The 18,435-nt window shown below is 36.1% G+C and overlaps 1 protein-coding gene across 1 annotated transcript in view; it reads right to left on the reverse strand.

Annotated features, from left to right (window-relative positions):
- LUZP2 (leucine zipper protein 2) overlaps positions 1-18,435 on the reverse strand; it is a 483,423-nt gene that overhangs the window by 15,187 nt on the left and 449,801 nt on the right. The window contains exon 10 of the mRNA XM_065936761.1: positions 2,092-2,187. Within this exon, the coding sequence (XP_065792833.1) occupies positions 2,092-2,187 (96 nt within the window). The remainder of the gene's footprint in view (positions 1-2,091; positions 2,188-18,435) is intronic.

Here is an 18,435-nt window from a genome sequence, read left to right on the forward strand (position 1 = left end):
CTTCTCAAGTTTTGCCTTCAATGGGAATGTTTTGTTTGTTAAGTTTGATCAAGTCCTGGTTCTTCCGTTCTTCCAGCTTTTTTGGCCACTTCATTACATGAGCAATTTGCTCAAGGCACAGGTATACCAGTACAAGCGCAGGAATAAAAAACAACTGAATCCCTCCTAATCCAAGGGCTTGGAGCAGGACATTTAGGGATCAAGCCTGAGCATTACCCTTAAGGGTGAAGGCCAGAAGCTTCCATAATTCTAATTTGTTTTAAAGTTTTTTTTTCAATTGTGATATCATTGGCATGTAACACTGTATTAGTTTTAGGTATGCAACATAATTATTTGATACATGTATATACTGCAAAATGATTTTTAGGTAGTTTTAGGAAACTGTATCAAGAAAAAATGGCCTTAAAATTAACCCAGTGGTCTTATCTCTTAACTGGACATAAACATGTGAAAATCTTAACTATAGCCGTGCATGCAAAGTGGCTTCAGCTGTGTCTGACTCTCTGTGACCCTATGGACAGTAGTCTTTCAGGCTCCTCTGTCCATGGGATTCTTTAGGCAGGAATACTGGAGTGGGTTGTCATGCCCTTGTCTAGGGGATCTTCCTGACCCAGGGATCAAATCCGTGTCACTTGTTTCTCCTGCATTCACAGGCATGTTCTTCACCACTAGTGCCACCTGAGAAGCCCATATCCCTAATTCAAACCAAACTCCCTAGCTTGGGAACCCAGTGCTCCTCCTACTTAAGTTCCAAATTATCTTAGCCACACATCCCACCGTTTTCTGTTCGACACTCTCTACTCATATTCTGATGTTTTCTTGTCTCTGTATATTGACTTACGCTGTCAGAGACCTATCTGTTCTTCAGACTTTTAGCAAAAATAGTCCTTCCTTCCCCAAACCTTCTTGAATTCTTCTTCCCTTGGAAGTAAATTGCAGAATTTCTACTTCTCATTAACCTTATATTCTAAATTTTTGGTTTTGAACATGTTTCAACATACAAAGATGTGAAAGCCAAATTGCTGAGAAATTAGTATTTCTAAATTTACTTTGGCAGTCGATAGAGGAAAAAGAGATTGACTTTGGTTAACTTGTTTCTATTCTGCCTTATTTCGTTTGCTGTCACCTGACTTCTTTTTCCATCATGAATAGTTTCAGCAGACACTATCCATTTTGTCAACTAGATTAAAGGCTATCTTTGAATATATTAAATTCAACTGACATTTGCCATTTTTCAAGCCCAGATATGACAGATCTGTAATTGTGCCAAAGTTCCAGAGTTAAAATTTCATTACACTTTTTAGAGTTAAATCACAGAGTACAAATTCCTCATTTCCTGTTATCATTTGAAGGATAAAAATTTCCTTACTCTATTGTAATATCTCTATAATTCAAGGTTTATTTGCTTTATGGGGAGAATACTATTGAACCACATTCTTTGTTTGGAGTTGTGTTTGCTTTTAATATTTTAACAGCTTCCTGTCATGTGACTCTGGGAATGACCACCTTATCTCTCTGGCAATTCAAGTTTATGAAAGTGAAAGTGAAAGTCACTCAGTCTTGTCCCACTCTTTGTGACCCCATGGACTGTCCATGGAATTCTCCAGGCCAGAATACTGGCGTGGGTAGCCATTCCCTTCTCCAGGGCATCTTTATATTCCTAATTGTTGGATTACACCTCTTAGTGGAATAACCACGTGACTCATATCCAACATCTGCTTTTCAAATGAAAAGTACAATGTTTAGATAGCAGAAAGAAAAGTGTTAGCTGCTTAGTCATGTCCGACTCTTTGTGACCCCATGACTGTAGCCCCCCAGCTCCTCTGTCCATGGAATTCTACAAGTAAAAATACTGGGGTGGGTAACCATTCCCTTCTCCAGGGCATCTTCCCAGCCCAGGAATCGAACCTGGGCCTCCTGCATTGCAGGCAGATTCTTTACCATCTTAGCTACCAGGGAAGTCCTTAGATAGTAGATATTACGTGTAAATAGACAGCTTCATGGCGGCATAAACTAGGATTTTTAAAATGCTTATGTCCTGTCCTTGTCTTCATGTTGAATGATGTTAGAAACATTTAAAATTAATCTTACAATTTGAGTGTCGCACTCAGGGGTCCTGAGTAGAACCTCTTCCTTTGTAGTCTCAATTTGCGGGTTTTCACTGACTTCAGTAGTGATGTCTTGAGGCTGGAGAGAAAGAGAACATTAAGAGGGAAATAGTTTCATCAGTGAGTTCCTAATACCTTTGTAAAACATGCTATAATGGCAATCTCACACTCAAAGAAAAGGAATAAAATGAAAATGTGTATATATCAGAGACTTTCAGTTCAGTTCAGTTCAGTCACTCAGTCACGTCCAACTCTTTGCAACCCCATGAATCACAGCATGCAACTGTTGCTTAAATATTAACTATGAAATTGAATGAAATAATTTCTATTCAATTTTGTATGAGTGCTGTCCAATAGGACTACTTTCCTACTGCAAATGTTTATTTCTTGCATAGTAAACTTTTAAGGATTCTGGTTCTTCAAAAAAAAAGCAGGAATCCTATCTTTCCTTTTTATTTTAACCTCATATCTACCTGGGAAATAAGAAGTACACATCTTGTTTTCTTAATAGGAAGTATGATATTTTATATCATCTCACTGTAAGTTACAAAAAGAATGATGTTGACTCTAATGCTTCACCTACCAATCAAATACTGTTTTATACCTCAAGAAACCCTACATATTACTCTAAATTTCTTTACACAGAAATGCACATGATCCAAACTAGGTCATTGGAAACTTCATTTTTGGAACTAAACACTGACTAGATTAAAAAGAGGCTATAAATAGGTATATTAATTTCAGTAAGTCTACTTCTCCAGGTTGTCTCTACAATGAGACACTTCTTATGGTTCACATTCCCAGTCTTCTGAAGCAGCCTCTGTTTCTGTCCGTCCCCAACTTGGTTACTTCTGCCTTCTCCCAGATAGTATGAGCTCCTGATGTTCTACCATTAAAATCTGCTTCGTTTAATTTGGTAAGGGTCAATATTTATTGCTTGAAAACACAGAGACGTGAATGATACTGGGAGTCAAATCAACAAAATAAAACTGTCAGAACAACATAAGAGCTGAGATAGAAACCATTTGCTCTTGAAACCAACAGGAAGGAAAACTAACCCAGCTATATAAGCTGTAAAAAATAACACAGGTTCACCAATGATGGAGATTACATTTAAGAGTAGGTACTCAATATCTTCTTTAAAATATAAATATGCCCAAATTGAAAAATGTTAGTTAATTATCTTTTCTTGTGCAAATATTGTACATTTATGAAAATGCTTCCAGATTTTGGTGGTGAGGTTTAGGTAAGAAATATGAGCAGAATAAAAGCTTTTGTCTATCTACCTATCTATTTTTGTAGGCCTTGGCTAACTTGGACGGGATATAAAAGGGGCTTCATTTACTATTAGGTTCACAAAGAGCAGGTGGGAAGAATGAGTGTGCAATTTTCCTCCTCCGTAAGTTTGCCAGAGTCTACCCTTGTGCTCATATATTTCACAACTGGGTTGCCTGGTTTGTCAGCTTCTGCATCTGCTTACAAAAGTTATTTTAACTTGTTTCAGGAAAGAAAATTACATAAATTAATTTCTTTTAATGACTGGAGGAAATTATACATCACTTCTTCAATGTGAGCAATAAAGCATGAAAAGTTAGATTACTTTAAATACAAAAACATAATATTTATTTTTAGAACTAGTTGCATTAAACATAATACATGCAATCCTTAATGTAGGCATTTGCTATCAGTGAAACAACTCTTTCTGAAAGAAATAAGCCTTACTGAGTCTGATGAATTAACAAAGAATTGGAACTGACTTTGGGGAATTATAGTGTATTTTGGTGCTTAAAAACATGTGAATTCTGGTTCTGGATTAGCACATAAATAAATTAGGGTCTTAGACACTACATATGACTTTGGAGGGCCTGTTTTCTACTGCCATACTAAATTAGATCAAGAACACCTAAATTGCAATATTTTTGTTGCTGTTGTTATTTGTTGTTTAGGATAGTTTTAGTGTCACAAAATATTGATAGGGAGGTACAGGCACTGTCCATAAAGCCCCAGTTCTCACACATGCATAGACTCTCCCATTATCAGCATCATTCACCAGAGTGATACAGATGTTTCCAAGGGTGAATGTACATTAACACATCATAATCACTGAATGTCCATGGTGTATATTAATATTAGGATTCACTCTTAAATGAAATTCTATAGGTTTGGACAAATGTATAGTAACATATATCCATCATTATGCTATCATACATAGTATTTTCACTGCCCTAAAAATCCTCTGTGTTCTGCCTATTCATCCCTACCTTCCTCACCCTTGGCAACCTTTAGTCTTTTAATTTTTTCCATAGTTTTTCCTTTTCTAAAATACCCATAGTTGAAATCATACAGTATATAGCCACTTCAGATAGGATTTTTTCATTTTGTAATATATATTTACAGTCTCTCAGTATCTTTCTATGGCTTGGTAGCTCATATCTCTTTAGTGGTGATAAATATTTCATTTTCTCCATGTACCACCATCCAGTAATAGATGGATTCACTGGTGAATTCTATCCAATAATTAAAATAGTTAATTTATAGCAATTCTTTTCAAGAAATTCCTCTCAATTTCTTCCAAGAAATAGAAGAGGTGAGAATACTTCTAAACTCATTTTATGAGTCTAGCATTAACCCTAATACTAAAACCAGATAAGAATACCATGATAAAAGAAAATTATAGGCCAATATTCTTGATGAGGGATTCCCTGTTGGCTCATTGGTAAAGAATCTGCCTGCCAATAAGATAACTCTTGATGAATATGGGTTCAAAAATTTTCAACAAATCTTAGAAAATCATATTCAACAATACACTAAGCAAAACAAAACAATAAAAGATGGGCTGAAGATTTGAACAGGCTTTTTCCCAAAGAAGTCAAACAAGTGGCCAACAGGTTCATAAAAAGATGCTCAAAATCACTAATTATCAGGGAAATGCAAATCAAAAACACAATGAAATAGCACCTCACATCTGTTAGAATGGATATTATCAAAAAGATAGGAAATAACAAGTGTTGGTGAAGACATAGAAAAAGGGAACTTTGTGCACTGTTGGTGGGAATATAAAATTGTATAGCCACTAAGGAAAACAATATGGTTACTTCTAACAAATTAACAAATTTAAAAATAGAACTGAAATATAATACAGCAATTCCACTTAAATGCATCCCCATCAACCTAAGAGTACATCGTTTGGACACACTGATAAAGAATATATGGTATATATGCATATAGACTATGGAATATTATTCAGCCATTAAAATAATGAAAATTTGCCATTTGGGATAATGTTAATGGAACTTAAGGGTATTATGTTGAGTGGAATAAGGAGACAAAGAAAGACAAATTCTGCATGATCTCACTTAAAAAAAGAAAAAATATAATCTCATAAATAGGCATAAAGGTTTACTGTATAGCACAGGGAACTATAGTCAATATATTATAATCTATAATGGAAAATAATTTCAAAGCTAATGTCTATAACTGAATCACCTTGCTGTGTACCTTAAACATTGTACATCAACTACACTTTAATAAATAAATTAATTTGAAACAAAAAAGAATATAAGCTCACAGTTACAGAAAAGAGATTGCTGTTTGCCAGAAGTAGGGTTTGGGGAGTAGTGAGTGAATTGGATGGAGGAGGACGTATCTCCATTATAAAGAGGACCATAATATGAACGAAGTGATTGAAATCATCTTTTTTGTTGACTTAATTTAATTCCCAGGAGTCCTGACTAATAAATAAGATCAGGAACATTTTAAATGCAAGAACAATGCCTTTTTCAGCTCTGTAACACCTCACATCAAGGCAGACTAAAGGAAGTTGTTTGATGAACAGAAACATCATGGAACTCTTCAGATGAGGTCACGTCTGCACTCTGTGAGGCTCCATCTTTTGAGTAAAGAAACTAAGACTAATGTCCTCCGAGTCACCAAAATAAAACAGGTAGAGCTAGTGATTTAACCCAACCTATCAGATGCCAATTTTATGTTCACTCAGCTCCATCTTAATACTTCTCTCCTAGGTGTGACAGTGGTTGACAGGATGTGTCAACCTGTGTCAGCCACTTATGTAAATATTATATAAGCCCACATTTCACCCCCAAATCACATAATATTCTGCAGGGGTCTAGTTTCTGTATTATGAGACACTGGTGAAAAGAAAGAGGATATCTATAGAGTATTCTTGACCTTAGTTAGGGTCTTGTTTTCTAAACTATGCTTTAACTTCATTAAAGCTGCTTTTTGAACAAGTAAGTATTAATAATTGCCTTAATAACATTAAAGAAAATAATGGATGTAAAAGTTATGCTGTACTTGAAGGATACAAATACCCATATGTGTTAATTAAAGTAAACCTGCCAAACACAGCATTTTTTTTTTCTACATCTTCATTAATTTTGTTCTAGTAAATATCCCTTATGGTTTTATGTATTTACAGGTTATTGACAGAGCAAATCATCAGCAGCGGTGGCACGCTTATCATCCAATCAGTCTTCCCAGAATCATTCCTTCTAGACCTTTAATTCACAGACTAAAATGAGACAGAGTGAGTGGCCAGCAAAAATGTCTGTAATGATAACTAAAAATATTTTTGGAGGAGATGAGCCAGAGTGTTAAACAAACAAGTTGAAAGGACAGTGCTTTCTCCTTGCTCTATGTCCCTCTCTGTCCTGAACATAAGGTAATATGGACAGTACCCGTATACACACCCAGAGCTTAGAAATTACAAACAGTAAAGTCTAGGGTAGGAACTGTGCATGAATGCACAGCTAGTATCAGCCATATTGATAATGCTCCAAGCATGTTTTTATGTTGGTTGGTGGACCTATGTGTATTTGTTTTACTATTATGTACACAACTTAGGTGAACACATAAAATAATGAAATGTTATATCAGTTATGAAATATGATTGTCAATAGATTGAAATTGTTGAAATATAAAATTGTTCAAAAATGAAATTGTTCATACTTTGTTAATGTAAAATGGTTCAAAAAACATTACACATGGTATCATCCTATTCTGTGAAAATGTATTAAATATTAAAATGAATATGTACTAAAGTTTCTGAGAGAAAGTATGAGTTCTTTTTTCCTACTTGGTGGAATTATGAGATTGTTTTATGCTGTTTTAAAATCTTTTGCAGTTTTGTTTTTTTTCTGAAATAGATTATTTATAAAATAAAAAAATTCTAAAATTATAAAATATTGTATATAAGAGCAAGATTTTAGTCAAAAGAATTTTAAGCAATATGATGGCGAAATTGAGTTAGAGACTTGACTTGAGACTATTCTTATAGAATCAGATCTGACATAAGGAAAAGAGGATTCGTATCTCAGAAAAGGTAAAAAGAAGAGAGTTCTAAAACAAAATGAGGTTTGTGAGAATGAAAACTAGTATATGAACATGCTTTATTGAGAAAAAAATAGTGGAGAAATCAGTTATGTCACGTAGTTGGTAGATTTGACCTCCAGACTGAGGAGTTTAGACTTTATCCATGAAGTAATAGAGAACTTAGATGGTATATAAACAATAATATTTAACACCTTGATAACTGTAGACATAGTTACAGGGTTTGTAACTTCGGTCTTTACCACACAATTCAGTTAAATATGTGTACACATAAATACACACAATTTTATATACTATAAAAATAACACCTATGGAAACTGAGAAGGAAAAGTCTTCATAGGTATTCCTAAACTTAATTTCTAAAAAAAAAGAAAAGGTAATAAATTATGAAGTAAATGGAACATAAATAATTGCATACATTTATTCAAGATAATTATTCTAAATTAATCATGAAAAATTTAATGTTTCTGAAGTTTTGAATATGAATACTGCTCTACTAAACTGAATCACTAATTATTCTACAAGTAATACATATTTATTAATATTTCAAAATGACATATCTTTATATCAGAAGAATCATTTAAAAATAATTTATTTTCTGAATAATAATCAGTAAATACACTGCTTATGCTCTGGGGTATTGCCGATAATTTTCAGATCCTAGAATAAATCAGGACCTGACTGACCTCACACACATGGATGTGTGTGGCCCATATGTGTAAGGAGTATGATTTGAAAATGGGTTGGAAGAGTGCATGGATATGTTCTGATTAAAATTTGGAACAATGGTGTTAATTTAGGTGGGAGTAAATACTTACTGATTTAAAAAGCTGAAATAACTATAGAAGTAAGAAAATAGTCCTATTTGCTTTTTCTTCTATTTTTTGAGGAGGTGTATGAAAATAACAGTCTCTATTGATAGAGTCTTGCCATGTTTTAGAAAAATCTATGTGCGTTACATCTCTGTAACAACTATGTTACCTTTTAAGAATAAAGAAACTACAATTCAAAGTTTAAGAGACTTGCCCAAATTCAGCAAGCCAGTAAATGATAGACTTCAAATAGAATCCTAATAAATGGCCACTTTAAAAATTAATTAGGAAAAGTTGATATTTTAACTCAATAAGCTTAAGTTTTTTAAAACCTACATTTCTTATAAAATGCTTTCCAAATACAGCATCTCTGTACTAATGAGAAACATTAGAAAAACCATATTTACAATGCAACAGTTAATCTCCAGAGATTAAATGGTTTGCTATTACTAAACTTTAATTCATCTGAGACTTTCCTGTTAAATTTTTAAATGCATTTCCTTTCATCTCATTGTATTGGAAGAAGCTAAAGTTTACTGTCTAGCAGTATTTCTTTAGAAACACAGAAGGCCCAGATAACCTTCAACTTCTTAATCTAAACTAATTTTCGTAACTTTCTAAAAAGAACCTTTTAAACAAAGTTTTTTAAACTAATGTCCACTGGTATTAAATTATATGTATTATTTTCTGTAGACAGTCCACTGCTTTTATAAAATTAAGAATTCTGCAAAATCCCAAATGATAAGGACAACTGATTTAAAGCATTTACATCCCTTCACAAATAAGCATCATTGCCACAACCATTAAACACACTCTCTTCCTTTCTAAGTTGTATAGTGTATGTCATTCATTTACTCAAAAACTACTTTTGACCATGATGTGGCCAGAATATGGCAGACAAAACATATGGAACACCCAGTCCGATGGAAGAACTGCATGTAAAATAAGTACTTCCAGGAAACTTTAATTAAATACAATTTGGGTAATGAAGCATCCAGTTAGAGCAAGGCATAGATGTCTCAGTGTCTGCCTAATTCTGCCTTCCAACTTAGATGTTCAGCTCTACTTTCAAAGTCACCCACATTACATATAGTTACCTCTTTGTTCCCCACCTCTTTTCCTCGCAGATTCCCTACATTCTCCTATATGGCATCCTCCAAAATGCTGACAGGGCAGCTGTAATAAAAGACAAAGCTGAAACAGATAATGCTGATCTTCCTCTGTTGTCTCCCTTGTATGTTCAGGCTACGTGAAAACTCCTGGGTCTGGAAACAGACGTGCCTACAAAACCCGCTCTTTAACCTCTTTCTTTAGTTGCCCAGTTTCTCTCTCCCTCTGTCCCTCTCCTTCTGAGTATGTGTTTCTCTACATTTCTTGTCTATTTCTTCTCACAAGTGTATGTGAGAAATACACCCACCCATATACACATGGGTTCACAGAAAGTGTTTTCATGTCTTCCATTATTCATAATAGTTCTTCTCGTGGCTCTGTCTCTCTGCCATGGTTATTTCTTCTACTTTCCCCCAAATCGTTTTCCTTATACATTCCCACTTATTTTTGGAAATGTAATTTGAATATAATCTGCACTACAGAATATTCCAGAAATCTGTCCTGTCTGCACTTTTGTGGTATTATTCACAAAAATCCATGACCCAATCTAAGCATAAAAACACACCAGACAGATCCACAGAGAGACAGTCTATAAAATATCTGATCACTAGTCCTCAAAAGTGTCAAGATCATGAAACTATAAGGAATGAAACATTGTCAGACAAGAGACTGAGACATGATGAGAGAATGCAGTGAGGTTCCCTGAACTAGATCCTGAAACAGAAAAAAACCCATCAAAAACAACAGCTAGAAAACCTGGCGAAACCCAAGTTAGGTCTGTATACTATTGCCAGTTTCTTAGATTTGATAAGTATGTCATGGCTATATAAGGTGTTAACATTAAAGGATGTAAAGGAACTATATGAACTATCTTAATGTTTTTCTAAGTCTTAAGTCATTTCAAAAGAAAAAAAAAATTAATGAGGATAATAAGTCTTTCTTTTAGAGACTTGTGAGTATTAAATAAGTTCATATGGGTATAGCACAAGTCAATAAAAATGCCAGCTACTATTAGTATAATTACTAGTAACATTAATTGCTAAAATTGTCATGACAAATATACATTAATTTCATAATAAAATAATTAACTTATTAGTACAAATGGTTATTGTTGGGTGACCTTATGTCTATGAACACAAAAGTATGACAACATTTTGGCTACCATACATATTCAAAATATGAGTTTATCTCAAATCACAAGCAAATAGCAAAAAGTGACAAAAAAATAAAAGTAGGAAGTCAGGCAGTCTTAGTGAAATTTTTCACATAATTTAATGTTGAAAGCTAAAATATTTTAATCTACTTTGTGCCAATGAAATATTAAGCATATGGAGAAGCTAGAGGAGGTCTCTTTTTAACATCATGGAAAGTGAGAGTATTCACTGCTCAGTCGTATCCAACTCTTTGCAAACCCATGGACTGTAGCCCATCAAGCTCCTCTGTCTAAGGGATTCTCCAGGCAAAAATGCTGGACTGGGTTGCCATTTCCTTCTCCAGGGGATCTTCCCAACCCAGGAATCGAACCCGGGTCTCCTGTATTGCAGGCAGATTCTCTACCAACTGAGCCATGAAGTAAAAGCTTAATGAGACTAAGGCCATATTTCTGATTGTCTCATTGCTAAGCAATGGAGTTTGAGATTCTACTGGGCCACTGCTGGGGTTCAGCAGCATCAGCAGGAATGATGAGGAGGAAGTGAGGACCAACAATTCAGGGAGAGCGCAACACCTTCCTAATTGTGAAGAGTGTCTGTAGACAAGGGTCCAGTATTTATAATATCAAATGGGTGGGACAATTTCAGGCATAGTTGGGCAACCTTGTGGGGAGGTTGGCAGCTGCTGCTGCTATGTCGCTTCAGTTGTGTCTGACTCTGTGCGACCCCATAGATGGCAGCCCACCAGGCTCCCCCGTCCCTGGGATTCTCCAGGAAAGAACACTGGAGTGGGTTACCATTTCCTTCTCCAATGCATGAAAATGAAAAGTGAAAGTGAAGTCGCTCAGTCGTGTCCGACTCTTTGCGATCCCATGGACCGCAGCCTACCAGGCTCCTCCGTCCATGGGATTTTCCAGGCAAGAGTACTGGAGTGGGGTGCCATTGCCTTCTCTGGAGGTGGGATGGATTTATGTCAGTCAGGTGAGACAGCATTACTGGCAGCAGGTAATGAAAGCACCATTATCATTACACTATCTTATTCAGTCACAGATTCAAGGAGATGTAGGGAGGAGGAGGATATTGTTTTTTGCCCATTGAAAGACCTGGGAAACATCACTTGGGATTTCTTAAGTGCTCAGCAAAGCAAGTTGGCATTCATGGAAGAATTCTGATTCCAGTATTAATGGGAAACTGAATCCCTAATCTGTGAAAGTAAGATGAATTCCAGTTTTAGAAACGGCCAATTTTGAAGAAAGAGAGTAGGAAATTCTGCTCCTGTGTCTTATTAAAAGCAATCAGCAAACATCCCTGTTATCTACATCCTTCGATACCAAGGTGCCACAGGTTATGATATGGAGGGTTCTCCAATACACGTTTTAACTGCATCGGGAATGATTCTGGAACAGATTACAGCTTGGTAGTAAATTTAGCCTTAGAGAATGACAGTGGCAAAATTAGAGGCTCAAGGGATTCAATGAATTCACTAGCCATATTCTGTATTTAATCAAGGTCTGGACAATAAGATTTTCTATTTAAAAAAATAAAACTGTTTTGTGAAAAAAACAACAACAAACTTTTTTGGTATGTCTCAGATAACTTAAATACAGCTGTTGTATCATCATCCATGAAAAGGACAGTCATAGGCATCCATAGCTTTTATGTTCTGGTTTAAAATAAAATTAAAATATTTTACAAGCTATTGGAAACTACATGACCAGAACCTCCTGCTTACTTTTCCGTTGACACTACAGAAGTAGTGTTAAATGGGATAATTAACATAAGTAGGAGAAAGTACTAAGGTAAAGCTGTTCCTATCATGGATACTGAAATTCACAATGTACTCATGACTAATGATGAAATATGAAAAACACATGTCTAATATGAAAATTCATAGCCACTGTTTTCATGAAAATGAATATGTTTACTCTCCATGATAGAATTATTTTATGGATATGAACAGCCTTAGAGACTGTTGCTCATAGACACATTGTGATCTGGCTAATGTGGGATCGTTCTCTTTGCCAAATTCCTCATTTGTTAATTTATTCATTTGTTTGTTCATCCATCTAACATTTGCTGTTAGTCACAGTATATTGTGATGAGCATGAATTCCCCAGTGGCTCAAGTGGTAAAGAGTCCACCTACCAGGTAGGAGACACAGTAGATGCAGATTTGATCCCTGGTTTGGGAAGATCCTCTGGCAGGGGAAATGGCAACCTACTCCAGTATTCTTGCCTGGAAAATCCCATGGACAGAGGAGCCTGGTGGGCTACAGTTCACGGGGTCATGAAGAGTCGGACACAACTGAGCACACATGTGCACAATATATTGTGTGAGCGTTAGAGGAACTCTAATAATGAAGATATGTCCCAGCCCCCCACACACTAGGAGTCTGCTGTTCCGAATTAAACCATCAGCCATGATGTGACATTAAGTGGCATTATCGGTAAATTTCCAAAAGCATCAATGATTTTAATTTTTTTATATAATGGAAATATCAGCTCAGTTGATAATCTCCTGCCTACCGTAAGAAGCTAACACTAACTGACTACTTGTGTGTGCTGTACATCCATTATCATATATCCTATAATGGGTCAGTATCCAAAATCACTGGGTTGGCCAGAAAGTTTGCTTGGGTTTTTCCCGAAAGCTGTTAGAGAAAAACTTGAATGAACTTTTATATAAAGAACTCAAACAAGTCAACAGCAAGAAAACCCAACAACTGAATAAAAAATGTTCAGAGAGTCTAAACAGACATTTCTCCAAAGAAGACATAGAGATGGTCAACAGGCAAATGAGAAGCTGTTCATCATAACTATAAGGGAAATGCAAATCAAAACCACAATAAAATATCACCTCACAAGTATTAGAGAAGCTCTTATTCCAAAAAAATGTTTAAAAACACTAACTTGTAGAGATATATAGAAATACACACCCCTAAATTCATCACAGCATTATTTATTTACAATAACCGAGATGTGGTAACTACTTAACTTTGACTGATTGCTGAAGAAGTAATGCTTTCAAATTGTGCTGCTGGAGAAGACTCCCGAGAGTCCCCTGGACTGCAAGACCAAACCAGTCAATCCTAAAGAATATCAACCCTGAATATTCATTGGAAGGACCGATGCTAAAGCCCCAATATTTTGGCCACCTGATGTGAAGAGCTGACTCCTTGGAAAAGACCCTGATGCTGGGAAAGATTGAAGGCAAAAGGAAAAGGGGCGGAAGAGGATGAGATGGTTAGATATCATTATCGACTCAATGAACATGAATTTGAGCAAACTCTGGGAAATAGTGAAGGACAGGGAAGCCTGGCTTGGTGCAGTCCACAGAGTTGCAAAGAGTCGGAGATGACTTAGCAACTGAACAACAATAATACAGTGCAATTTTATTTCAACACAAAATAATAAAATCTTGCCATTGAAAACAACATGGATGGACCTTGAGGACAATACACTAAGTGAAATTAAGCCAGACAAAGACAAATACCAATTACCATATGATCTCTCTCATATTTGAAGTCCACAAATCTTTTTAAAAAATGAAACCTAACACATTTACAGATACAGAAAGCAGGTTGGTGGTTGCCAGTGGCAGAGCATGGGGTTTGAAGACTGGACCTTAATTGCATGGTAACAAATGGTAACTAGACTGACTGTGTTGATCATTTTGTAGTGTGTACACTACATACAGGGCTTCCCAGGTAGCTCAAGTGGTAAAGAATCTGCCTGCCAATGCATCCCGAGGTCAGGAAGATCCCCTGGAGTAAGAAATGGTAACCCAGTCCAGTATTCTTGGGCAGAGGAGACTGGTGGGCTACAATCTATGGGGCTGAAAAGAGCTGGACGTGACTGAGCATGAGCAGGAGCAAACCTGAAACTAATATAATGTTATGCGCTAATTCTGCCTCAATTAACTAAAAATAAACCAAAAAAATCTCAGTTGTCAGTGACCCAGTTTTGAGATTTGTCTTCCTCTCTTACAACATCAGAATACTGTCAGTACCACTTAACAACGTTTTTCTTGATTTTAACTGAGAAAACTTGTGTAAAGCCATCAACAGCAAGTCAGTCATCCAGAGTGCTCTATACATTTTGTGTTGTGATAACATAAGAAGCACTGCATAGTTAAACATCTATTGTTTTTGTTAGCATACCTTTAAGATTCTAAGTAACACACATTTTTGAGCGGGCAGTTTGTTGCACTAGACTTGGCATAAGAAAACTGGATTTTAGGTGAAGGTCCTTTTTAAGTAAAATGGTTATAGTAAGATGTGCTCTATTTATTGTGATGATCTAATAAAACACCTTGGCAATAGCCATAAAGAACTATGCAAATTAAAATTCTATTATTATTACTATTGAACAACTGGAACCATAGTTGGAATCCATGCAATAGTCTTCGAAAGCGAAAAGTTTGCTCTTGGAGTATAATTGATGTGAATAACTTCCTAGTTACGTAGCTGCAGACACTTCAGAAATATTCTTACTTTCACAAAGAGATCAAAGACAGTCACATATGCCAAAGAAAAGTCTAATACCAGCACTCTAGGGAACTCAAAAACACTGTCTATGATTTCTTGAAATCCTGACTATCAATGCATTTTATATAGTGATGAAAAGCAAGGATGCTACTTCTAATTTTCTTTGAAACATTTAAATCTAATTCACAATGCACTGAGGGTGGATCAAAATGATAAATAATTTTCTTGTCTTTTCCCAGTGCTGGCACAAAAATGTGTAGTAACTTTCAGCGAATATCAAGATGTTATGTTTCCTATTGCTTTTGTAAATTCTTTTGTGGGGATTCTTTTGATGAACATTGAAATTAATGTTGAGATTATTTCCTCATTGTCAAACTCCACGTAGAACTGTATGACAGACACTTTGGTAGAGAAGGACACAAAATAATATCTTATTAAACCAAATAAGCTTGAAAATAATAATATATAGCTTATCCTTACAACAACCTTTTGAAGAAAATGGTACTATTATTCCCATATCACTAGGAGCAAATTGGTTTAAAAGTTGCATGTTACACAGCTAAGGAGTGGCAGAGCAGAAATTCACATCCAGACAATTTGGCTTTAATATCTATGCTCTTAAACACTAGATACACTACATGCCAGGTTTTATGCTATAAATTTAGCCTTTTAATTAATTAGGCTCATTGTTCTATATTGCTACCTCTATTTCACAAAAAGAATAACCACAGTCTTTGGTTCAGTTTCCAGCATTTTACAAATAACTGGCTAAATCCAGGATTTACAATTGGTCTGTTGAATTCCAAATTCTGTGCTCTCACACACATGATTATTGGCACTGGGTATCTGATGTTTAGTCACAGATGCCAACACAGGTTTCCGGGACAGTAATGTTAAAGAGAGAAGCCTGCAAATTCAGGGCAGCCACCTAATGGAACTTGCTAATGCCTGAAAAGGACCATTGGGAAGTAGTATAAGGCCTACTAAGGATCAAATTTTCATTGGAAAACTGTAGGCCATGGGGTGTATTATTCTTTTTGAACTCCTGTCCACCTACATAAAAATTCATCCACACCTTCATCTTTTCTAACTTATCTCCCTTCTCAGAAGCTGGTATGTCTCTACTCCTCTCCACGCCCAACTCTTCACCTTGTGATCATATTCATATTCCTTAATGCTGCCTCTGAATTTTAAATCCTTATTACATATCTCATACTTTGTCTTCATTATCTTTTTTGCATTATTCACTCTTTATCTTACTAAAAATGTACATAATCTCCTGCCATCCTACTAAGTCCCCCAAAGATTTGTCCCCTCTCTTCTTCTCAGTTAATTTCCTTAGCATAATCATCTAGTCTTCCCACCTTCACTTCTTCACATTTTCCTTAAAATTTTATGTCCTTGGCATTTGTCAAATTCATTCCCTGTTCCTTTCCTGCTGCTGCTGTCTTATTGCTCTTATCAAGAATATTATTCTCCCAATAATTTTGTTTCTATTATCATATCCTCCTAATCTTTCTTTCAGGTTCCCCTTGTTAAAAAACTTCCAGTAGATTCCCTGTTACTGCAAGATATTCAAATGAATGAATTACACCAGAGAGAATATACTGTGAATAAAATGATCACAGGAAGCTGATTAAGGGCTTCTCTGGTGGCTCAGTGGTAAAGAATCTGCCTGCCAATGCAGTGAATTTGATCCTTGAGTCAGGAAGATCCTTGGGAGAAACAAATGGCACCTCACTCCAGTATTCTTGCCTGGAAAATTCCATGGACCGAGGAGCCTGGTGGGCTACAGTCCATGGGGTTGCAAAGAGTTGTATACAACTGAGCTGCTAAAGAGCAAATAAGAACCAAACTGATTAAATTCCATATAGATGTCCTTTGCTTTTGCAAGTGCTATAAGGAAATCTCTTTTTTTTTTTTCCTTTTTTTTTTTTTTATGGATTAAGGTTTTACTGCATCTAAAGAGACAAAAGAAAGGTTCAATGAGAATTTCTAGTTTTAAAGAAAAAATCTCTTGTATTGATAATCAATGGACGGGAGGTTAAGGAATGTCTTACTTATAAATAGCCAACTGGTGATGAGAAGCAACACATCTTTAAAATAACTTTATATTTGAAGATACCATGAAAGTCAATATCTGATGAGCATCCAAGAAATTTTAATGAAAATACAGGACAAGAAAATGGAACAAGTCATCCGGTGGTTCTCCCACCGCCTCTGCTGTGTAATAACGCAGCTGCTGAGGCAGTTCGAGGAGTGGCAGTGGCCCTGCCGCCCAGGTCATGAAGGTTCAGGGGTGTCCAGGCCCAGGGCACACGGCAGGAGCCATCATCACCAGCATGCCCAGGAGGAAGGTCTGATCTGTCAAGGGGAGGTGTGATCAAGCATCACAAGAGGACAGTGATGATGGTGTCATTTAACCTTCTACCACAAAAGTGTAAATAACGTCAAAAAGGCGTCCAGAGAGGATGAATCTTCACTAAAAAAAAAGCAAACAAAAGGATAAAGAGCCTCAAGTGACTAACCACAATAATAAAGAAGATTGAGCTGTGGAAAACAGAGAAACTAAAAAGGAGAGTCCAGTCTCTGATGAAATAGGTAGAAAGAGGCCAAGTCTGATTAATATCGCGTGGGGCTTCCCAGGGAGCTCACTGGGTAAAGAATACACTTGTAATTCTGGAGACGCTTGAGACCTGGGTTTGATTCCTGGGTCTGGAAGATCCCATGGAGGAGGGCACAGCAAACCACTACAGTATTCTTGCCTGGAGAATCCCATGGATAAGAGGAGTCTGGCAGGCTACAGTCCATATAGTCACCAAGATGTGGACACAACTAAAGCGACCAAGTTCACATGTACTTACCACATCTAGTCACTGGTTCCCGTCTCCCTTCTAAGTACAATCCAAGTGCATAATTTCATCAATTATTTTGTAAATACAGCCTTTTTTATTTTAGTATCTCTAGAAGCATTCTTAAGGAGGAGGCAATCTCACCTCATCACATTTTTTTTTTTCCTTAGTGTAAATGCTTCATTTTTAAGAGGTTGACTCATTTGCTGATTGCCATTGGTGGTGGTTTTTTTGTTTTGGTACAACCAGAAAAGAGCAACATGTTAAATATGGGAGGTTTTGATAGTCTTGAGTATTAAATAGTCATAGGTAGGGCAATAGCTTTTATATCCTATAATACTTAGCGTACTAAATGACAATTTGTAGTTACAGTTGTGCAGTGACTATGCCTTGAACATTTACATTACGTCTGTTCTCATCCTTTTTGAGTATAGTGGTTTCCTACAGAAAACACTCTTTGATCGTGGTTCCTCTTGTCGGAATGACGTGTTCTCTGTAACATCTTTGGTGGCAGGAGTCTAGTTTCCCTAGTGACTTTGTTATTGTGTTGTGAAAGATTGAATATTT

This window comes from Muntiacus reevesi, chromosome 5 (assembly GCF_963930625.1).
Source record: "Muntiacus reevesi chromosome 5, mMunRee1.1, whole genome shotgun sequence".
NCBI lineage: Eukaryota > Metazoa > Chordata > Mammalia > Artiodactyla > Cervidae > Muntiacus > Muntiacus reevesi.